Consider the following 25,106-nt stretch of genomic DNA (forward strand, 5'->3'; position numbering starts at 1 on the left):
TATGGGCAAAAACCGTACACAATTAGAATATCGATTAACTTTGTGCACTCTTCGTAATCACTTAATCAGTCAGTTTATACACAATAGACACCTGAATAATTACTGTTTACATAAGAAGCCCGATTTTTCCCGCTGACCATTATTAATGAAAGTTGACTGAGCTCGTTGTATTTACCGTTTCTAATTAAACAAACGTCAATGTCCACGAAGTTTTTTGTTGTTGTTTTCTCAGGTAAAAATTAACAATGTAATATTACGTGACTACTGCATTTTTACAACTTTTAAATAATGTTTCTCCATTAAAATTAGTGATAATGTGCGGAGTTAAAACGTATCGAGATGAAGACGGGTTTAATGTTGCTGATATTGGCAACAACCATTATTAATGAAAGTTGATTGAGCTATTGCATTTACCGTTTCTCATTAAACGCTTATGTTTCAAATTGCAAAACAATAAACGAATTGAATAAAAGCATTTTCATTACGACACATTTCTAAGTTTTACCGCAACTGATGTTATTATTATTTTTTTTAATACAGCCAAGTCATGTTTCTTTAAATCTATGCCAATTTTCAATTTAAATAACAAATTATAATATTATATTTTTTTATTTTTTTACTAACTTCAACTGTTTGTAAATTTCCATCATTAGTCTTTTTACCACTTACAGTTACTTTATGTACATTTTAAATATAAAAAATATGTTTAGTAAATGTTTCATAAAAACTAACACTTCACATTTTTCTATAGTTTTATATACAGTAGTTGGCACAATTATAGCAACTTATTAAAGTGTATTAAAAATATGAGATGTGCTACTTGAACTGAATGCCAGTACCTATAATATGTATTATTTGTCTGTTTTTCGTAAGTCTACTATAGTCAATTTAATTTTATTCCTTACACATTTTTTTATTTTTCAATGTACAAAACTTTGTCCACTTTTTTACTTTAAGATCTTTCCTTGCTCTGCTCCCTCTGAATTTAAATCGGTTATTTACTAGCGATATTTTGTTAATTATAATTATTTAATCCTTAGACGAAGTGACACTTAGATGGCTAAGAGTTTAAGGCTAAATATGTCAATCGTTTCCCGTATTATTAAAAAATTTAAGGGAACTGGGTGATAGCTATCGGAAAACCCCAGAATTACAAGAAAAATTGGCTAAAATCATATTCACTGAATCACAGAACAGTGGGGACGAGTAGTTTTTAGAAACGAATATAAATTTAACTAAAAAAATGATGATTTTGCTTTTATTATTCTTCCCACAAGGGATACAACTATACAGAAAGTTATATCTACAGTGAAACATAATGACAATTAAATTATCATATGAAAATGGTTCAAATTTTCTGACATAAGCCATCATAGCTTTCAAATATTGAAGAAGTGATACTCTTAATAAGTGCTAAAACATGAAAACAATCCTAAACACAAATTCAAAATTGTGACAGATTGATTAAAAGATCATGTTTTGTTTTGCTCGTCTCAATCTCCAGACATTAATCTTCGAGACAATTTTTTTATATATACTTTTATAGAACTATCAACCTAAAATTGATATTTCATAATAAAATTAAAAAAGCAACTGAAAACAGAAAGTCTAAATTACAGAATAGGCAATGTTCTGTTATCTAATATAAACATAAACAAAAAAAATTGGATATTTTAATTAACATACTATAAGTTTACTTTTTTAGTATTCAACAGTGAGGTCGTAAAATCAACCTTCCCCACGCAACGTTTGAATGGAGCAAAATATTGACCTCAAATTAAAAGCATATAATATGTCAACCTTACTAAATTTTGCCATAAAATAGAATTGTAAAATTGCCCACGATACGGGCATTATCAAGGATTTTTTTAAATGGAATATGTGTTCTTGTGATGCCTATTTGAAAAATATTTTTATCCTCTATTCAGTGATATCTCAATAACTAAAATAGGAAAAGTAATTACAAAGTTATGAGAGTTTAATGTGATAGATAATAAACTTAAAAATTACTATTCAGGGTTTATTACTAAAAACTTACTTGTAACTCTTACAAAAAGTAATTGTTATAAGTCAATATTTACACAACAGGAGACAATTTTAGTATCTCATTTACTTTAGAATGCTTGTTTATGTATCAGGGGGAACTTTTTACTTCGTACCTGTGTACATAGTTACATTGTAAAGAGCAAACTCGTTCTGTTAAAATAATAAATAATACATATGTGTAAAGGGGATACCAAATAGGATTTAGAAAAAAATTATAGAAAATAAATCCGAAACATATCTTTGATTTTCTAAAATTATCACTACTAAAAGATTAAAATTAGAGAAATCATTTTTTCTCCGTAATTTTGTAAATTAAAGACATATTTAGTAAATTTTTTTATTACAAACTTTTAATATTATCATAATATTATTTGGTCTTTTTTCTTTATTTTGAAATAGAAAATTTTCTAATTATATAATGGTTTCTATATGTTACTGAATTTTGTTAATTTGAGTTAAAAATATTAGTATTAATGTCTTGTAATATAATAAAGAAAAATATTTTTTGGTCTTTTTTCTAAATTTTGGATAATTTGATAATTTCATAATATTTCAAAAAATAAAAAAATAAAAAAATTTCTAAAAAGGAACTTTTTTCTTATTCATTATGGTTTTTATATATATTATTAAATTCTAAATTTTGATAATTTAGCTAGAAATATTTTTTATTAGAGTGGTTAGGTATCCTCTAATACAAAGAAAGTATTTTTTGACCTTTTTTCTTAATTTGGTAAAAATTTTGTAGCTCTTTTCCATCAACGGCTCATAATATTAATTTGGTAACTATGATATTTACAAAATTTGTCGAAAATTTCAAAAGAAAAATACAATTTTCTAAACGAGGACTATTTTCATTATTTTTTATAAACAGAATATGTTAAATTTTCTTCTTATTCAGACATTTAAGTCAAATGTAATAATTTAAATATATAGTAAAATTAGGCACAGAGTTACACTTGAACCCCCGTCTTTCCGGTCACCGCTCCAGTTCGCTTCATTAGCTGCATCCACTAATTGCTGACATGTTAATTGTGTATATGACACATCGAGGTGCTTTATGTACGTTTCCGCGTTGTGGCGTCGCGTACAACAAACAAATTTCGCGCCGGTCTTCTCATTGTCATTCTAATTGTTACAGTTACGCGTTCAAAAAAAAAAATGCTCAAATTTTATGAATACTGTTATCGAGCCAGTGAAATATAATTGACCCGCCGGTTTATGCTAATAGGACGGCTAATGGTTTCCACAAAAACGTACTAACAGTTTTTGTTTTTATTGTTTCGGTTCCGTTATTTCGCCTTTCGGTGTGGTACATTTAACCAAGGCACAATATGGGCATGTATGAAGGTTAATTTTATGTGTCGTACAATGCGTTTATGAATTGTGTGAATCACTGAAAATTGTACATTAATCGTTTGTACGAGACGTTTAATGTGTTTTAGTTTGTGTTAAAACACTTATTTTATGACGAATATTTCACCTTTTATGTACTACTTCCAAACAATTTATTTATATAAAACTGAAAAATTGAATGTGCCATTTAACATTTTTATTTAATTTGCTGAAAACACAGACCACCACTCCTTAATTTATGACCCAAATTTCTTTACAAACGCAAGATATATCATTAAAAAAGTTTGTTCAAATTGCTAATAACTGAGAGAGTCTAACCTGTGGATATATTCACATCTCAATATATTTTAAATAAAATTAAGTTTAAAAAGGTTGCTTAAGACTGTCCTATATGAAAAGAAACTAAATAATTAATTCGAGTGCAAATATTTTTTCCCTGATTTTGATAATTGGTATTTTTTTCGAAAAGTATTTATTACACAAAAAATTTCGTGTTAAAAAAATATACATTAAAAAAAATGACAATTTTCCTTCTTTTTACAAAAGATGTATAAATAAATATTTTTGTTTGTTTTTGTTTTTTAAACACTTTAAAAGATAGGAAAGTTAGAAAAATACAACTAAAATATTTTTACATAATCAATTAAATTAAATAATTAAAAAAAAAAAACAATTTTATGGAAACATTATTTAGACAGTTAAAATTACATCAATTCTATTATGTACTGATATTCTGCCTATAAGTGTTTTCACTTTCTTAAATATCTTCACTGGTTATTAACCCCCCATCCATTACAGACGACATAAAAAAAATACACGTGTCGCAACATGCGTTCAGACATTTTTGCAATGTCCTCCGTAATTATGGTTGTCAACTGTGAAACTGTGCCTAATACGCCGCCATGCGTGTCTGCGGCACTTTCTACGGGAAACGACCAATGTTTTTCACGAATCGATTATTTCTCGACGAATCGTTCGATAATTTTAGCGCGAATCAATCGCGATCTGCAACGGTCGGTGTTTTTTTTTTTTCGTTCACGGTACGATGCGACGAGCGAGGAGATCAAAAATCGATTGCTATCAAAAGTATGAAAATTCGTTTGTCTAAAGATTTTTATATTTCTGCCATTAAATTTATAATAAGACGATTTGATGATAAGGTACATGCGGGTAATAAGTAATTAAGGAAAGTTGTATTTAATAATAAAAATCAGTCTTAATCAATCTCTTGTATTTTTTGTATTGTCTGTTGCTATGTAAATCTGCAGGCCATTCGATCATGAATGGATGCTTCATTGATTTGTACAATATTTGAAAATTACAATCACAATTTGGAAAAAAAAATGCACAAACCCAATTATGGCTTCAAGAAATTGTTAAAGCTGAAAAGAACTGAATCTTACCAACTTATGCCCATCTGAGAAAAAAAAACTTTAAATTATATGGTTAAAAAACGTCGATTTGGCAGAAGAATATGCTAATGATCAAGAGGGCTAGAAAAAGACAAAATTCATGTATGACTTTTAAGGGGCACATCCAGTGTGATGGTATAACTTCTAAATCAAATGTTTTAAAATTTGGAGGATATATTTTTGGATAAATAATGAATATATAGTAAAATTTTCTATTTTTAAAGAATTTTAAGGGGTACATGTGATGATATAACAAAGGTGATTCTTGAGTTTTTTTATAGAAAACTACTAAATCAAATATTTTATTTGGAAGATACATTTTTGTATAAATAATGAATATATGTAAAATTTTCAAATGAAAAAAAAATAATTTTAAGGTTCATTGTAGAGAGAAACGTACACAAAATAAATAGAAAAAAAATTAAGCGATCGGATGATTTGTCTTCAAGTTACAAATGCAGCAAACTTGAAAAAATTTTTCACAAATTTCACATATCACTAAATTGTTAATTGCATAAAAAACACGAAACGAACTAAATAATATAATATCCATGAGGATCAATCAAAATAACTTCATCATTGTAGTTCGAGCAATAACACTGGTATGCTCGGTAGTAAATGTAACTTTCTAAGTGTTGAGTGCCCTTAAATTAATTTACTACATTTGTTTGTTCGACCTCAAATCTGACATACTGTAGGCCTTATTGTTTACGGTAGAACCTACTATTTTCCATTATTTTTATAACATTTTAACTTTAAAATTGATTAACATTAGACCTAATTGATTAAACCAGTACTTTACTTCGCATAACGCAATTTAAAAATTTTTAATTCGCACGATTTCTACAAATTTGTTAGAGATAATCCGTTTTTGTGTAAAGAAGACCGGAACATTATCGGACAATCCCTATTATTCATAGTTTTCGAGCTGCTTTCACTTGCACAAACAATTATGATTGTTACGTCCGCGGAGAAAGCTTGCCAAGGAAAAAAAAACCGTTACTCTCGTACACCAATATTAAAACCGACGCGGATTTTCCGGATTCGTAACTAAATGGATCATCACCAGAAAGCGGCGGTGCGTTGTCGATAGCGTAATTAAGACGATGAATATTAAGTACAGATAAATTCGCAAAATGATACAAATTACAACGTGAAAGCAAATTGATTTTATAAGCGACCCACTCGAAATGGGATTGGATCGTTTCAATAATATTTCGTAAGAGTGTAAAGTATACGAAATGCAATTACTGGCCGTAAGGAAATCACGAATTGCAGGAAAAGGCGAACACTTATTGTATGTGCATCCTCTCCTTAGTCGTATTTAATACATTTTGAAAGTGCATCGGTTGAACTAATAAACGGATCCCACATAAAGCTGCACCTATCGATGTTTATAAGTAATATTAATTAAGTGTTAAATTTAATACGGCGTAAAACAATGTGTCTGTATACTATGTAATTAACACCAAATGCATCAAAACTAATGAAAATAATTGAATTGCCACGATATTCAAATCATAAATATTAAAATTATACTAAATAAATACAATTTCCAATATTGAGAGTATCCGCCATCCTAAAATGACACACAACAGAAAACGTCTTTGTTTTCAAATACGAATTTTTTTGGTGAATGTCATTATTAACAAATTAGAGAGTAACCTCAAAATAAACTAATGACGTTAAAAAGTACGCTGACAGTTGTACTTACATTCAGTAAAAATGAGTGTAAATACAATAAATGAATAAATGTTATTTGTGCTTAAATCTAAATAAAAAATCCGCTATTAATTGTTCATAAAGAATATTGATGCTATTTAAAACATGGCGGATGCGCCAATATTAAATAGAGACAAACTCTTCTTTTATTTAAATTTTTTAATTTTAATAGTGACATTAAATTTAATTTATGTAATTTTATTCTGCAATATATTGGCAATTGAAACAGTAGAAATTAAAATATGTCAATATTCAACCATGTGTTCTCATGCAATTTAATATGGTTAATAACTAGTATTTATGAGCATACTTAATATATGTATGTACAATTGGCAATCCTTCGTTTTTCAATACTATAACGTATCAATCAATATAATAATAATAATCATTAACAAAATATTATTAAAATATATTAAACAATTTTTAACACTATTCGTACATGCAATCAATGAACTTCTTACCAAAAAGTAATAAATCCAATCCTTACCTGAAAAAAAAATTATTTAATATTAAAGCACATTACATAAAAATTTCTCAAATTTAAAGTATATATAATACTTATTTTGAAAATCTGATTACAATATCAAGCAAAATTAGAGAAACAAATACAAATTATTTTAAATATTACCTCCTTTATAATTTTTAACTGTTTAGTAATTTTATTATTTTTGCAAACACCACACTAGCATATATGTCTTTAAAAGAAATGTTCCGAATTTAAGAAGAAACATCGTTCTTTTTATTCAATATAGACTTGTATGGAGATAAGTCGAAATTATAAAACTAAAGGTGTGTCATATATTTATGTCAGATTAAATAACATACATTTAGTAATTATAAATAATCATAAAATTGCTGTATTTATGTCCAGCACAATTCAGAAAAATATATGTAATATTTTATAGAACAAGAATAGAGCAGTTTTTATAATTCTGAAAAATATATATATTTTACATAATAAGAATATAGCAGTTTTTTATAATGTATAAAACAACAATAGTAATATAATATTATTTTAACAGTTTATATTAAATAAAAGATCATTGTAAAATACAGTGAGACCCATTTGAAAACGAAACATAAAATTTATATTTTTATTTTTTATTATTTATTATTTTAGGCATGAAAATTAAAAAATCATGTCATAGCAAATTTTTTATAGAAAAATAAGTTACCCCCTGAAATGGGTATAGACCAAATTTCATATAAAAATAGGTAAAGTATCGCCCACATGTAGAGTAACAAATTTAAAAAACATAATCATTTTATTAAAAGAACGATTCTTTTTAATTTAAATTAATTTTATAATAATTATGCATTTTGTACCTTCCTTTATATATGGATATCTTTATTTACACAATTTTTATATAACTTTTTATTTCGAGTACGGTTCATAAAAAAGCAATCAAGCCATAAATATAAATATCAATAAAGTTGATATTTATTTCTGTGTCCGACATCGTTCCTTAAAGCTAGAGATGTACATTTATCGATATAAACAACAAATTGTAGAAAAATTCCGGAATGGTAAAAAACAGAATAAAGTTGCAGTCGATTTAAATTTAAACAAATAGATCATTTCCAAGACAATTTCCAATTTTAGTAAAAAGAATACACTGGAAAGCGTAAAGGTGAAATCAAGAAATAAACGAAGTCCAGTGTGTCGATGACTACCACAAAACGAAGACTAATGGTGGCTGGTCTCTATGGTAGAAATTAACAAAGAAGAATTTATGCAAAAAAATATAGTAAACTGGACAGATCGGCAATGGAAAACTGATAGCATTTCATTAGTGATGAGACCAATTAATGAAATGTATAATTCTAAGTACACTAGACCTTCTGTGAAGCATGCTGAAGGAGGCGTTATGGTTTGGGGACGTATTTCTGTATTTGAAATGGACCCGCAGGTTAAAATCAACGGAATAATGAATCGATTCGTTTATCTTGATATTCTGAAGAATCATATGCTTCCAGTACGATAAGAATCCGAAACACATTTAAGTTAGTTAAAGAATGGTTTGCTTCTCAAGGTGTTCGTGTAACGTCTTGGCCGGCACAAAGTTCAGACCTCAATCCAATTGAAAAGGTTTAGTATAAAATTAGTCGAAAATTCCATGCAAAAAGGCAATCAAATTTGTATTAACAAAATCCGTGGAAAGAATACCAAACGATTATATTTCAGAACTACTGAAAAATCAATAAAAAAAGGTGTTGCTAGATGCTACCAGATTCTAAATAAAAGAAGGTTAAATGTACGTAAGGTAGTTTTCTTATTATTGCTTTACTTTTGACCCTTGAATTTTTTTTCAAATATTAATTAACTACTCCCACTAATAACCAATTATATTATATTCTCGTTGTTATCAAACATACTGCATAACTGACAATAATATGAATATTTAATCGCACACTTTTATCAAAAGAAATGAAAAAGTTGCCCTACATATAAGCGATAGTGTATATTTATAATTTGTGAAAAAATTAAAAATATTTTTATGAATTTATTTTTTAATCAAGTAGTCTGCAGAATAAATTGTTAAAGATAGCACAAATTACATTATTTTTCAAAAATACTGGAATATTATACTAAATAATGAGTTTTCAAAGGGGCTGCATTGTATATCAAATTATGGCTTAATATTCATTAAATTAATAGTAAAAAAATAATAATATACCAAATATAAATAACCAAATATCAATACTGAATTAAACATGACTAAAGTTTGTTTTTTTTTCACCTCTTTTGTGGAAGATATTTGAATTTGTAAGCACAATGCGAACCAAATTAAGTGGGACACCGACACCAATAAGTTAGATCCTGATTCGTCATGTTCAGATAAAAAAGAAACGAAAGCGAAAATCTAAATTCGTATGTCATTTCGAGAATATTTTGAGATCGCCCAGTGCGTACACTTTCTCTTCACTTATTATGTTCCTCAAAAGTTTCTGGTGCGTGTGCATGTTTATGCTAATGTTGCGCCGGTTTCGAATCTAGGCCAAAGCGGTAGCAGCAATTAGCTGAGACACAGATTCATTGTTTTTGTATGATTAATACCGTCTACGAATTAGGTTCCTTAATTTACTTATGGAAAAAACCATAACCGAATTAACGTATTGTTTCAGACTTTCGAAGCCAGGCTGGGAATTAATCGCACTTCGATCGGATGCTGCCTCATGACTGCAAGATCAAACCGCTAAAATCTAATCTAGAAACGGGACGTGGGAGGCATTTTGAATAATATCAATTAATTAAGGCAAAACATTTAATGTTATTCAATACCGTTCGCGTGAACGGTTATGGCACCGACCCAATCAACGTGCAAAACAAACGAAAAACAAATCAATCCAATTAAAATCTAAAAGGACGCGGCGGCGTTACGCGATTTTACACCAGCCAGAACTGGTTAGTGTAAAATATGCGACCGCTTCTGTCCTGATCGACAAGGCGTACGCACCACGGGCAATAGCTCAACTTTTCCCAGGAAGATGCGGACCCGATCAGAAAAACACCGAGAGCTCACACAGGAAATCGTGATTTTTCGTTCGGTCGTCGTTACGGTTACGCGCTCGCATACACACGGCCGTGGCGATGGGACAGATACCGGCGCTAGATCGAGATTGTCTAGCCGTCGCCCGTCCATCCAATTAGTCTAATCGTTGGCAACCCAACAGAAAAATCGTGTTAATTGTGTTTGAGAATTAACTAGAGTCTATTGTGAAGAGCTTATTTGGACAGACACTTCTTAAAACCGTTTCACCGCGTTTCGTACAGTAATAAGATTAACAATTCGATTTTAATTTTCTACAAAATTTGACATTTGTTAAACCAAACTTTATTTTCGGAAGTTAACAGCATATCTAAAAGTAATGTCACATTGTTACATTAAATTCAAACGAATAAATTTGTAATGTATTTATTTTTAATCAATAATGTAATCAACCTCGTTAACAACAAACTTTTTCCCTCTAGTGTTCAAAATTCCTTTCCCGGACTGATAAAAATCAATTGGTTTTTGAGTAAAATATCTAAAGGTGGATTTTAGACACCATTCAAAATTTTAAATTTTATGCCATTAAGAAAATGTAGTGATCAGAATAAATGGTAATCCGAGGGAGCAATATAAGATGAGTATGAGGAGTGAAGCAGTACCTCCCACCCCAATTCATTAATTCTTTCCAGTGTTCTTCTTGCACATTGTGGTCTTGTATTGTCGTGTTACAAAATGACGCCTTCTCTGTTGACAATCGCCGGATACATTTCGATTGATTCACTCGATGCAATTGTTCATAATATGTTTGTATAAACAGACTCTCCAAGTTTCAGCACTTCAAAGTGCAAATACTCCAGCAAATACACAGAAGCATCTTTTTGGAATGCAAACCCGGCTTTGCAGTACTTCGTGGTGATTCATTCAGAGTATTACTGCCTTTTGCATTTTGGATTATCATATAAGACCCAGTTTTCATACCCAGTAATCAAACGATCATAAAAACGGTTCTTTATGGCGCCGTTAAAGCAATACTTTGCATGTGATGGATCTTTGACTTTGTTCTTTTCTGACCACCTGCTCCGCTTATTTTTCTAATCTACTGTAAATTTTCCTGGATGGTCAATCAAGGTTGGTTAACGATTGTTTGACTCGGATTTTCTTCCACTTCTGCCCTCAACATGTCGTTGTCTAATGTCGGTCTTCCTGAACGATAAGAGTCAGAAAGATTAAAATTGCCGGATCTGAACTTGGAAAATCATTTTGACATTTATGAACGTCTAATCCACTTGGATAAACTCCCTCAAATGTTTTTGATCTAAATTGTTACTACCCTTGCGAAACTCAAAAAGCACACAATGCCAGATATGCTCTTCTGGTAATTGACTGATCATTTTACCCCAGCCATAATATGCTTAAAATAATTTTGGCAAGCTTTCGAGATACTCAATAAGTAGACAAATTACAATCAAATAGCGACAGGCACATAAAAAACATTATTTTCCGGTCCCCCAAATATTTCTGGAGTTATATAGATTCTCCCTTTGTAATAGATATACAATTAATAATTCTAAGTTTTGATAAATCGACTTCTATAATAACCTCTATAACTCAAAATGTTAATTTAATAAGAGGAATGTTTGGAACGAAGAAGTCGTAGTAGTTAATATGATTGATGCAAAAGATATAAAATATATACGATGGGTCAAATAAAACTCTTCCTTTGAGGTTAAATTTATCGACAGATACAGATTAATCCATACAAGTGCTTTCGATTTTATTAAATAACTTCTATTTAAATAAATCATTGAAAATTTAGATTTTGATCATTATTTTGGTAGATTGAAGAACCTCAACAATATCTAGTGCACTTTAAAATTCTAATAATATTTCTATTTTGTTTAATAAACAAACTTTACGGAATTATACTCTCAAATTTCTTTGTCATTTGATAACGGAGACAGATAATTAGGATATGAAAATGAATGTAAAACCTACTGTCTGGTGAACACTACGACTAACATACTTAAAGGTTGATATATATCTAGTTTAAACGATCTATTTTATTGTCAGAAGTTAACTCAACTACTTCTCGCGTTATACGGATGCTATTACGTTTTAGCAACATCGATATTTATTGGGACACATTTGTTTAGATTCACAATATTCCCATAAACTCAGCAAAGAGGAAGTAATAAATAAATTCAGATACACTTTAATAAGAATCTCATCATTAATATTTAACTCCAAATCATTAACCACATCCTAATATTCCACATCCACCGTTTATTAAAAACCGTATATTCATGACCGAAATTCATGCAATTTGAAATGTTATTCTCTGAAGCAGCCGCTAATTCTTATTAAAAAAATTAACGTTAAAAACGTGACCAATTAGAATGAAAAATTAACGAATTCTACTTAACTGTGAATCCCAATTGAGCAACGTTGCAGTGACGAATTTTTGCTATTAAACCTGTACGATGACTAAGTTCGTCATTACTAGACCTTAAAGATATCGATCAGCTTTTTTAATGTTTTTAAATTGATGATTTATTATGATTCTAAATAATTAAATTAAAAAACAGATGGTAAAGATGAAAAGTATAAAAAATGGAAACCTTTTAAATTTATTGTCCTTTTAACGTTTTTTCCTTGCTCCTCAACCTTACATAAGAAGTATGAAGCTATATATTTCAAAGTAATCGAATTTAACTAGAAAGTCGCAGAAAATTGGACTTTAAATGTTATATATTTTCATGTGTGTTACGTATTCATTAATAATGCATTATTTATTTCGTTTAGTACAGGAAATTTAAGGTTCAAACAGTTTAATATAATGCAAAAGAAAGTTTGCGAAGCCGTTACTTCGAAAATCAGTTAGTAAGAATAAAAGATCGCTCGGAAGTTTTTAAATTTATTGTCTTTGTGACTGGCAAGGTTCATTAAAGTTATATAAGAAGTAAGAAGCCATAAACTCCGAAGCAACTAAACTTAACATGGAAGACGGAGGAAAATCGATTTTGAGTACCCCGTATTTTCTTGTTGTATGTTATGTAGTGTATTCGTTCAATGTTGATGCATAATTTATTTAAGGAACGAGTAATTCCGTTTAATAAAGGAAATTTAATGCGCAAATAATTGTGTCCACTGAATAATTAAAACAAGGGCATTTATACCTACATATTAAAAACAGCTCAGATGATACAAAAATGGTACAAAATTAATTTTGTCTTTTAATTTCATTTTACCAGAAAATTATTAATAATTATCCCTAGTTTTAGACATTGTTTTTATTATTTTCGTATATTAAATTACATGCAATTCGATAATTAAGTAGAATAATTTAAATGTGTGTGATAAATAAATGGGTACAATTTATTTAAATTATATTTATAAGATATGATTGTCTTAATATTGATAATATGCATGACACAACACATTCTCATGCTAAGAGTGTTGCATACTTGTAATTTCTAACACGCTCCTTAGTTTCCTTGATATTCCAAACAGATATTACTTATCTCACGGAAATATATTTTGGGTTGTATTAATAAAAACATTTTAATCTTATTTTTTCCCTTATTAGATCACAACTGAGACGCGTAAAAAAATATAAATCATAAATATATAATAACGAAAGAGATAACATGACACCATGTGGTTAATAGTTAATGAACTGCGTTTTATTTACTTCTGCAACATAAATACATATAATACGCGTGAGAATGACAAAAATAACGACCAATTACGGAGAGAATAATGAACCATGGTTGAATTTTTAATAAAAAAATCCAATTTTAAATTGCCTCATGTAATGAAAGAATATACGAAATTCGCCACAGCACTAACACAAACATCCGCATCTTACCTTGTAAGTTGTCCAGCATATATGTTAACAGCCTCTGGGTGCCATTGGGCTCGGAGTATATGTTCATAATGTCCTTGTTGAGCGGATTCCCTACTAACCCCAGGACCATCAGATTGAACAGTTTGCCGAGCTCGTACGGCAGTATTCTAAGGAAATTGTGGCATAATTGCAATTCCCTGTAAAACAAAAATTATCCACCAAATTCTTCGGTACGCGGACGAATTCTCATTAATCCATTCAATAAAAATAATTTCTTGGCCTAGAGCAACAACCTAGTGTAAAAACACGTTAAAAAAAATCAAGCTTGCTGGAATATAACACTGCTCGAAAGTGCGTAGGAATGAATAAATTAATGAGAATCGGCATTTAAGAAAAAAAAACAAAAGCAAATTTTCGGAAAGATTTTCAAATAAATTGTTCGTCAATCTTTCCATGTGTTAACTTACATACATAACCCCAGGGGAAATCAGGTTAAAGGTAATCGTTAAAGGATACATTCCAGGAATCTTGGTTAACTCTTGAGATTAGGAAAGAAAGCGGGAATACCATTTTAAACATTTTTTAGAAGCCTTGAAAAACAGTACGCATTACTTTTAAATCACATTGGAATTAATGGGAATTAGATGTGCTACTTGCCCCAATTATTCGATAAGATCTCGCTGACGGTTTTTGTTATTTTCATGATGTATTTTGACTTGATTATATAAATATTAATACTATGTTTCTAAAGCATAGTTCTATGAAGGCAGAAAAATACACAATTCGTCTTGTTCATTAAAAAAGTCCCCGCAATGTTGGAAGTATTGGAAATTGTCGGCAGCAAATTAATATAAACTAATTGAATTATATTAATCTATTTCTCATCCTTGTAGCATCTGAATATTCACGAAAACCACAACAACTAATAATAACAGAAAATTATATATAAGAAACCCAATAAATATGTATTAATTCAAATCTGTTATTTTTTTACTATATTGTATGGTTTTCAAGATGTTTATGCGTCTTTCTTATTAGTAAAATAATGATAATTTCCAAGGTTATTAAACATTTTATAATTCAGTTTATATGTAAATTGTCAGAACACTACAAAACGAATCCAAATATAAATTGCTTAGTATTTTAATACCATGTTGCAATATAAATGGAGTATAATATTTACACAAATATCATAGGCAATAAAAATAAAGTAAGAGGGTTGATTCTCAACAGGTAAAAGCGGCCAACTCCCTTCAACAGGTAAAAATTAACTTCAATTAAAGAAGGGAAAAGTTTTTTTATTTATAATAAGAGTACAATGAGTGAAATTTTTTTTTTTTTGTTCATTTTATTACCGGTTTCAACACTTAAAATTGACTCGATTATATTTGATATTTAAATAATAACGGACCTATCTCTAAAATCGATTATTTTAAATATCAAAGTCAAATAGCCACACAATTTATTTCGCATTGATTACCAACAACTGTAAAATAAACTGTTTAATTATGGACATTTCTAAAAACTAAATTTTATACCATAAAATTTAGTGTAAAAGCAACACAAAGATGTTTCTATTATATTACGTTTTTTAATTAACTGTAAAATTATAATGTTCAAAAACGGAAGAGATGAAGTTTTTTTAAATATATTATAATCAAAGAAACGACTGTTTTGTTTGATAGTGAAAAAAACTGAAAATAATTTCTTGAATCCCTTCAACAGAAGAGAGATTGTAATTATGTCATATTCAGCATTACTTGTAATAGAAGTAGTAATAATGAAATAAAATTTAATGACACCTATAACTTAATATCAATAAAATTATATTATTTTTCCTGTATAAAACTTAAATATAACCTAATAGGACAATTAAATATTGCAATTTGCATGAGAATACTTTAATTACTAAACAAATATTTCAATGTTTTTATTATTATAACCCAGTTTTAATATTAATTTTTTGCAAATTAATACAATAAAAACGTTGAACATCGAAAGTAGCACAAATAATGTATTTATAGTTGTTCCACATTTATAAATTTACTCACTGTTACATAATATGACAAAAATTGTTTATTCTATAATAATTACTTATATTATTCTTATATGGAAACAATTTAACAGATGTGGGTAACCTAACCTTAAAACAACAAACAAGTTTTCATCATGTGTAATTACCAGTAAACTTAGGTGAAAAAAAATAATAAAAAAATAAAGATGACTTGGATTGCTTCTGGTTTTTTTAATCAATTTTTTTTTTTTTTTTTTGACTAAAACGTTTTTAATGAACAAGACTTTCTAGAATAAAAAGCACACTAATGTATCAACTTCAATATTTGCATTTGTGCAAATGTAAACATCTCAGATCTCACCTCATAATTGTGGCACATGTAGAACCAAAATCACATATCACAACACTAATAAACACTTAACACAATTTCCTCATACCTGAGATGGATTAGTTCTCCTAGTTCAGCTGGCAACGAGCGCAGCTTATTGTAAGACAAATCTAAGTTCCTTAAATTAACCAACTGACATATATCAGCAGGTAGTCGATGAAGACAATTGTTCTTTAGATATAAAGCTGTGAGTTGTGTCATTGTGAACAGGTTTGGACTCAAGTTGCGAATAGTCCCTGTTATCTCCAATTCTGTCCAATATGATTTTTTACCTGCTGCTTGGTCTTCTGGTGACATGTACGAATGTGTACGTCTATTGGAGCCATTGTTCTCATATTTGTTATCTTTAATATTGCGTGGCATAATATATCCTAAAACAAAATATATGTAGATTTAAAATCATTTTATTTCGGTGGTGTTAATCATTTGTATCAATAAATCTGTTATTAGAACTGTTGTTTACACCAGGTGATAATTCAAAATAACTGCTATTGCATTATTTTGTTATTGTTTTTATGCTATTGATCTCGTTTTTGGCAAGGTAGTTTTGCAATTATTGCAATTTGGGTAATTTGGAAGGTTCAACAAACTCTTCATGAGTCTGTAAACAGCTCATTGGAAACATTATTTAACTTATAAGGTAAGGTATTACGTATTAATGTAGGCTAACGTTATGCTAGTTTACTTCGGGAAACGCAAAATTTAGTGAACGAAAGCCCTATTTATGTTTACTAACAGCATGACGTAGATTTTGCAGAAGTTCAGAAGACATCAACATTAAATACACCTTCACTCTGGGTAAACGATCGACCTTTGAATAAATCAATACCTGTTTTCACTTTATTAGAAAACCTACCTTCATCTACTCCTTAATTACTTCAAAATATTGGAGATATGTATTAGTAATTAAATCCGCGATTTTTCACTTTATTCACAACACTTGTCCACAAAAAGCCAGAATGCGGTATTGCCAACATTAAATAGAAAGTTCCCAGCTTTGTCACCAGTGGCGTCGCTCCTTCGACGCATCTACGCATCGTTGACTGTCATACACGAAATTACTACAAAAATAACATTTTATATCAATAAAATTATTGAATTTTACCACACATATTAATAAAAAGTAATTTAGTTCTTTAATGTTTGTTAAAATTTCTTATTCTGTTGAATAAACAAACATTAAATGTAAAAATTCTTTTATGATTTTAATTAATTATATCTGAAGTTACAGTTAATAATTTTAAAGTAGATACGTACTTTGTTTACCGTTTATATCAAATCAATCAATCAATTAATCATTGAAAACATCTTTATACCAATTATGAATGTTGCTACAAAATATGAGAATACTTATTTTATGTTCTGATGTAGAATTACTATTCAAAAAATTCAATTGCACATCATCAAATTTAGAAGTATCAGTTATCAATTATTTTTAATTTAAATCAATTTTAAATTAATTAAAAATTTATTTTTAATTTAAATCAATTTATATTTAATATTTAATTGTTTCTTTAATTTTAACTTAAGTAAAAAATAATTTTATTTAATTTAAAATTGATTTAAATTAAAAATATTTATTTTATTACTTCATTTTATACTTACCATGTCTATAAATAAAAATCATATGTTGTTTTTTATTACTAATAAAAAGTAAACAAGTCTTTAAATGCATTCAAATGATAATTTTGAATTCGTGATTAAAACTAATGAAACGTTTATAATAATAGTAGTTTATTGATCTTAAAAACTAAAAGCACATACTCTGAAATCGATTAAGGAGTGAAGTACAGCAAACGGAATACACAGTTTATTTACAATTAATCCAATATGCTGCCAATTAACTAAAGTAACTCTAACTTTAAACTAGGAATAAGTATGGAGAAATTCATTGGAGTGGATTACTCCAATAAATAAAAAAACCTTAGGAAAATGTAAATGAAACTTAATGTAAATAATGAAAATGGAAGAAAATGAGAACATCACAAATATAGACATATGAAGCTGTACATTTGCCTCATATGACTTTTAATATCAACTCATTTTATTATAAAATGCGCAATAATTAATGTAGTCTGTTCCTGCAGGTTAAATACTTGTCAGAATGTGAAATGAATCAGCAATTCAAATATACGCATTTCATAATAAAATGGTACACACACACTCTGTGCAACTTCTGTGTATCACCACACATTCACGTAAAACAATATATTTATACATACAAAAATTACTGAAAATATTGAAACATGTTTTACTCTAAACCAGTAATTGCACGTAGAAAAACAATTACTAACAAATGTGTTACAGCTGACAATAAAATCCAGGTTACTGGCTAGAGATTTCAAACAAAATGTCAAGCCTACATATACTAATAGAAATTATAGAACTTCAATGAAAATCACAGTTCTCACAACTAATATTTATTGATCAAAGTTATTTTGTTGTTTTCAGATGAAAATATTATTCATTATACAATGGACATATTTGCAATCTACACACAGTTATCATGTGATCTAAATTTTGAATTAAAATACGGATTCAGAAATAGTTCACCAAATTCAAAGACAATTAAAAAAATAAGAAAACGTGTAGGCACTAAGATATAAAATTAATGAAATTTAGACTATTAACAAAAACGTATTAACATAGGTGAGGAAATAATAAAAAAGTATTGGCACATCACAGTTCTTAACCATCTTCTTTTGGGGGAGTGAACCATCCTGGAAATGATAACAAAAATATTATTAAAAGACTATTTGAAATTAAAACGTAATAATTCATTTTGTGAAATAACTCCATCATTCACAGGATACCCTCAAAGGTAACTTAAGCAGATTACTCACCGTTCTTCTCGTGAATTTGCACAAGCGACTTGAAACTCTGTTGGGCGCGTGCTAGACTGTACTGACCCTGGGAGCAGACTTTGGCTGCTCCGAACTGGATGCGCGCCTTGCCCTTAACTAAAGTTGCCGAGATCTGCATAATAACGGCTTCCACAGTATACGCACTGGACCAACCCTGCTTAGTCAACAGCTCCATGCAGATCGCCCCTCCGACCAAAACGTAGCCACCTAATTATACCAATATCGTCAATTAACAAACACTCAAAGTACACTTTATGAATGTTACTTGCCCGAAATAATGGGATAAACAACTCGCACGAAGGGTGGCTCGAAAGGATAGGAGTCCTTGAACAGCATGTTGAGCAGTATGGCATCCTTGCCCTCCTTCTCCTTGAGCATGAGGAGATCATGGCTCAGCGGGCTGTCAGGATCAACTGCCATCAATCGCACATTCCACTCGTACAGAGAATCGTTCACCAGTTCGATCTGGTACATTTTGTTCTTGAAAGAGTCCGAGCGGTAGATGTCGCGGAGCTCTTTCATCAGTCGATCTGTAGCCTGGACGGAACCCGACACGGATCCCTGAAATAGTTTCGTTTTAGCGGTGTTCCTCAAACGTTCACAACAATTTTATCGGACATTTTCAAATACAACGTTTTGAATGGTTAGATAAAACCTGCATCTATTAACTATACTTACCTTTAAGTAGTCTTGTCTTTGGTTCTGTCTGAGGCGTTCGAGCGTCGCCAAGTGTTCGACGCCCATTTCGTCCGCCTTCGGCCGACTGTCCTCCATTTCCATTGCCAGGTCCTCGTCAGCATCACTATCCTCTTCCGCATCGCTGTCGCCGAGATCAGCCTCGGCGTCGCTGTCCAGACCTTCGTCTTCCATTGGTTCTACTCTACTTATGCTGAAAGTAGGAGTTTGTATGCACATTTGATAACTAATTAAACATGTTGGAAAAAATGATGTTTAGCTTAAATTAATGTGGCAAATTTAGAACTTTTTAAAGCTTGTTTCGTTAACTTGATCAAATTTACCTTTTTCATGTAATATCACTTTTTATTAATTTTTTTATTTATAAAAATGGAATTAATTATGAGTATTTATGAATCATTCTGAAAATATATGATTTAAAAAAAATATAACAAAAATTAAGTTTATATCCAAGAGTTGTCAATAAATAAAAATTGTTTTAATTATTATTATGTATTATCATTGCATATTTATGATAGCAACACATGTCAAAATATTAATTGACTTACCACAACAATTAGCAATGATATATTTATTATTAAGTGAATAATCAACGTTCACCATCACATGCATGATTATTAAATACATCAATATTTCCTGAAAACATTGTTGATAGCTTATTTCTGATTCATCCACAAATCAATATTTTCCAAATTAAGTATAATCAAGATACATATACAAGTGGCATAAACAATGGCTCTAGTTTACAGAATAAAACTTATCAGATTATTTCAAGGCATTTGTATTGTTTGTACTTTTGTTAATGTAAATGACAAAAGCATTTTTGGAATAAAAAATGAATGAGATTAATTAATAAATACATTATTTAAAAGAAATAAGCAAATTTACAATAATTAAAAAATATATTCAATTTGGTTTTCAATTACAAACGTGACCAAAATTTTCAAGTACAATTTTAAAATTGTGTCAAACGTTTGACACAATATCGCATTTTAGTTGTTAATAACTTAATATTATAATTACATTAGTTGTCCTTAGCAGGTGTAACTTATTTTGTAACTGTACATTATTTCTCATTAATTTACTGAACATATTGTGAACTGAACGTGATGAATCACTTTTCATTATGTTGTATTAACTATTCAAATTTGACCAGTTACTCAGAAATACTAAATTTAGGTTACTTTCCTTCTAGACAAATATATATATTATCTTATTCTTTATTAGACAACATTAAAAGTACTTGATGTAATTTTAAGCTGTTCTGAAAAATCAAACAGCAACATTTGTTTATTGATTATGTGCTCCATATTTGATTTCCATATTTTTAGGACAGATAAGGAAAAACAGTCTAAAACATCGATTTAATAACAAATCGTATTTTTATCATTCAGATCAGATATATGTACGAAAACGGACATGGCAGATTTGGAATATTTGAATTGTTTTGAACATCTGTTTAAAATTTTCATTTTGAGCACTACTTGCATGTTTTTTGTGAGTGGTTCCCTATTGGTCATATATTTAATTAATATATTGATTTTTATTAAATTTTGATATCTATTTAATGAACGCTGAATTTTAATTAACAATTAATTAAAATTACTTTTGCTTTTTATCATTGATCAATAATTGAGGGCTGTTACCCTAAACAAAAATATCAAACATTGTAATGTTATTCTCGTTTTTGTCCAGTTTTGTCAATATTATGGTGATGGAACAAAGAAATCTATTTATTATCTATTTAATCTAAATGGGTTTTTGTTCTTGAAAACTTTAATAAAAAGAGTTCTGCACATCTTATAGATCACAATATTAAATATAAATAATCTTAATATATTAACATTTTTAAATGTTATACATATATTTTATAGAAATAATATAGTGTATTTATTTATGAGACCACATTAACAAGAATTGTTTAAAATAACATTATCTTTGCAACCTGATATTCCATTGGAATGAAAGATATGAAAACAATGACATTGTGAGATTGTAATTGTTATTTTACTTTCTGTGAATATTAAAATCTACTTTTGTGATTTAATATTACAAATGTATAAGTAATAATATATGAAATAACTCACCGATTAGTTGTTTGAGGATTAGGGATTCTCAGTCTTTCTATATCAGGTGGTTCTGGAACAGCATGTAACCGACACAGTTCTCTAAGTAGGATTGCTACTTGATGGAGGACATGATTATCTAGGCCTTCTGTATTACTTAATATTTGTACAGCATTTGTTATGCTTGTTTCTTCTGAGTCTGCAAACCATACTGGCGGAACTGAGGGATAAGTTTCCTGTGAATAAAAAGTTAGAATGTGTAAGCAAAAGAAGAGAACAGGCCTATTGTTGTGATAACTGACAGCTCAGCTGTTAATGACCGTAATGTCTCAACTACATATGTTAAATGTCAAAAAAAAACAAGATGGAAATACCCTTTGTTATCGTTTTTATTTTTAGCAGGGCCGTTTTATGTCTGAATTAATGATTTCATGAAACAATTGATTAGATAATAAACATAGTCTTACCGTTATATTCGCATGGATGGCATATTTTTTACCGTTTTTTCCTACAAATCTACAACTTAATTCATCAACACTAGCGGATACGATCTGAAAACGTTCATGGTTTTTCGTAAATATTCCTTCTAATGTCCGAATTTCTTGTTTCAGCGTATTTAAACAAGCCATAGGATTCACTAACTGTTAATTTTGAGCGTCCTTAGGTGTTATTAATTTATTTTACACTATTATTTTCGCACTACGAATGGAATCACTCCCTCACTTCAAAATGGCTGCTTGTGAACTTACGCGCACTGCTGCCATACTTTACCAGGTGTTTCCCCCAACAAACACTTCCATCTTGCAATTTCACAAAATTTACTCCGTCCGTGCGTATAAAAATGTCAATTGTGACACGAAACTATTTCAAAACTCTCTGAGGCAACGATTGACAAAATAATCGCAGTTCAAATGTGGAAAGATTCGTTGACAACTCGTAAGAAACGACAGAAATGAAAAACGGCAGATTTTTTTACTACGTCAAATTCAATGTTCAGGTTCAACTTTCGTCGCTACAAATTGATAATGCAATTATTTAAAAAGCTCCGGGGAAACAAGTGTCACTTGGCAACACGGTAACCTAGGGAACATGCGTTCGGCTTGGTTCGTGCATAATCGTAATTCGGTCGTGTGCTCAATTTTATGAAGGATTAATAACGGGATAACTCCTAGATTATGGAAAAGCAACTTTTTATTATTAATCACCGTCTTCTGCAAAGCCCGTAAATCAAAATAGGCGTCTGCACGGCTCTTAAAACGTCAACGCCAAAAGGCACACATTTAAGTTGTTGTTATTGGCTTTTTTTAATATTCTATGTCTTCTTTATTGTTGGTATTTATTAATTTATTCCAAGTATAAAAAAGTACATGGTACATTTCGAATTAAACTAAGTTTAATTGTAAATAATTTTGGGTGACACAACACAATAATGTCTGTCATCTATTCATTTCGAGGTAAATCAAAATTAAAAGTGAAACGAAAATTATCATCTTACACGTAGTGAAATATTAGAAAAAGTAATGCTAGTGTTACTAATGCTTCCGTTTCTTTGTAATAATATATATTGTTTATTCAATTCACGTTTTTGTGACTAATAAATTACAACTCCTTATCACTTTCAAAATACTTTAATAATATGTTTATATGCATAAACACTTTGCTAACATATTACCTTACAAATGATAATAAGCACTATAATAACTAATACGTAGTTTGATAATATTTACAATTGTATTGTTTAGTGGAAATGAGTTAAAAATATGTATAAAAATACTTCTTGAGCAGTGACGTTGAATATTTATAGCCAATATTGATTAAAATGCATTATTTAACAATTAATAAATAATATTTCAAACATTGTACAACACCTAATTCCAGCAAACCCACATGAGAGTTTTATTTTGTATGATTCAACAAACAAGCATAACTAAATTGACAAGAATAGTCTGGTGTTATAGTGGTGTTTGTATAAAATAAACATTTTACGGTTTTTACGCCTCTGATTTCGATGATGGACTACTAAAATGGATCACTATCCGTTATATTAATTTGGACTGCATTTGTAAATCTATGATTTATGTGTTTTGATAGATTTTATAGTGTCTTATCAGTTGCGTAGGCAATATATAAGGTTCTGCGGATTTACCAAGTTCAATAAAACTTTAATAATGTAAATCGACTTTAAAATCTCCGTGTTTTCATACCACGATATAGAATGACAATTTAATTTGAAAGAGACATTTTATGTTTTAATAAATTCTAGAAAAAAGGGTTTTATTCTAAATATTTTCTGTTAAACTTTTTATGGAATTATAATGGTAATTTAGCACGGTCCCTACAGACATTCTCAAGTGAGCTATATTCAATTTCAAAGCGTATACCCAAGGGTATATTTGAGGATGACTACCTAGAATTTCTAAGAAAATCTTCCAACATTTCTAGTTTTGAAAAAATTGGTATTTTTCTAAAGCACGTTTTTCATGAAAGGGTTAAGAGAATTAATTTGTCACAAATAAAAACCTTCACAATTACAACAGCAATAAAAAAATGCACACCTTTAATCAAATACATTTTTATTAAAATAAGCACACTATATTTTTTCTCCCATTATTCAATTTAAATCAAAATAATTTCTACGTTAATTAAATTTTAAACAAAATATATATATAGAAATAACACATATTTTGAAAAATTTATATATAACTTTAAACAAAGTTGATAATGTTGTGTTGAGTGCCATTTGTCCGTTATAACCACCTGTAAACGGTGATGCAAAGATTCAATGAAATACGGTAATGTTCGTTTGAAATTAAATTTCTCGACTCTTCAATTATTAACCATAATTCATCTAAATTTGATGCTTCTTGGTGTTTTAATCTAAATTACGTGTCGTTTCACAAGTTTTTAAGTGTATTTATATCTAGACTGGTCAATCGATAATATCAATATTTTCATTTTTTTGACCAACTTTGAAAATCTTTTAATGCACCCCAAACCAAAACTTCTCCTCCACCGAAAGGGATCCAAACTGTTATAAAGAGGCCGATGAATGTATTTTTACCATCTGATCTTGTTCTATTGAACATGGATTTATCAATTTAAAGTACCCTTCGTCAAAATTCTGGAGGATAATGAATTCATTTTTGTGGAAACTTTTAATTTTATTCGAATATTCTTTTTTAATACCAATGGCTTCATTACTAA

The 25,106-nt window shown here is 29.3% G+C and overlaps 2 protein-coding genes across 3 annotated transcripts in view; both read right to left on the reverse strand.

Moving 5' to 3' along the window:
- LOC109596628 (CCR4-NOT transcription complex subunit 6) overlaps positions 1-17,234 on the reverse strand; it is a 98,675-nt gene extending 81,441 nt beyond the window's left edge. For both annotated transcript variants that reach the window (XM_020012197.2, XM_049965685.1), the window contains exons 1-3: positions 17,133-17,234; positions 16,326-16,647; positions 13,896-14,071 (exon numbers count right to left, since the gene is read on the reverse strand). In XM_020012197.2, coding sequence (XP_019867756.1) covers positions 13,896-14,071; positions 16,326-16,639 — 490 coding nt within the window. In that variant the 5' untranslated portion in view covers positions 16,640-16,647; positions 17,133-17,234. The remainder of the gene's footprint in view (positions 1-13,895; positions 14,072-16,325; positions 16,648-17,132) is intronic.
- A 759-nt stretch (positions 17,235-17,993) lies between these two features.
- LOC109596612 (ubiquitin-conjugating enzyme E2 Q2) lies at positions 17,994-22,893 on the reverse strand. The gene is made up of 6 exons (XM_020012182.2): positions 22,370-22,893; positions 21,924-22,138; positions 19,819-20,029; positions 19,410-19,701; positions 19,120-19,347; positions 17,994-18,996 (listed from the first exon to the last, which is right to left on the reverse strand). The coding sequence occupies exons 1-6, from the start codon at positions 22,529-22,531 to the stop codon at positions 18,965-18,967; spliced, it is 1,140 nt and encodes a 379-aa protein (XP_019867741.1). The 5' UTR covers positions 22,532-22,893; the 3' UTR covers positions 17,994-18,964.
- Between the last annotated feature and the right edge of the window lie 2,213 nt (positions 22,894-25,106).

Source organism: Aethina tumida, chromosome 3, assembly GCF_024364675.1.
Source record: "Aethina tumida isolate Nest 87 chromosome 3, icAetTumi1.1, whole genome shotgun sequence".
NCBI lineage: Eukaryota > Metazoa > Arthropoda > Insecta > Coleoptera > Nitidulidae > Aethina > Aethina tumida.

Excerpts from the sequence above, each read along its gene's own strand:
- LOC109596612 (XM_020012182.2), bottom strand. The coding sequence starts at position 22,531 with ATGGCTTGTTTAAATACGCTGAAACAAGAAATTCGGACATTAGAAGGA. Across the intron at positions 19,702-19,818 it reads AAAGACAAGACTACTTAAAG|GGATCCGTGTCGGGTTCCGT; the intron begins GTAAGTATAGTT and ends AAACTATTTCAG. Across the intron at positions 19,348-19,409 it reads TGTTTATCCCATTATTTCGG|GTGGCTACGTTTTGGTCGGA; the intron begins GCAAGTAACATT and ends TGGTATAATTAG.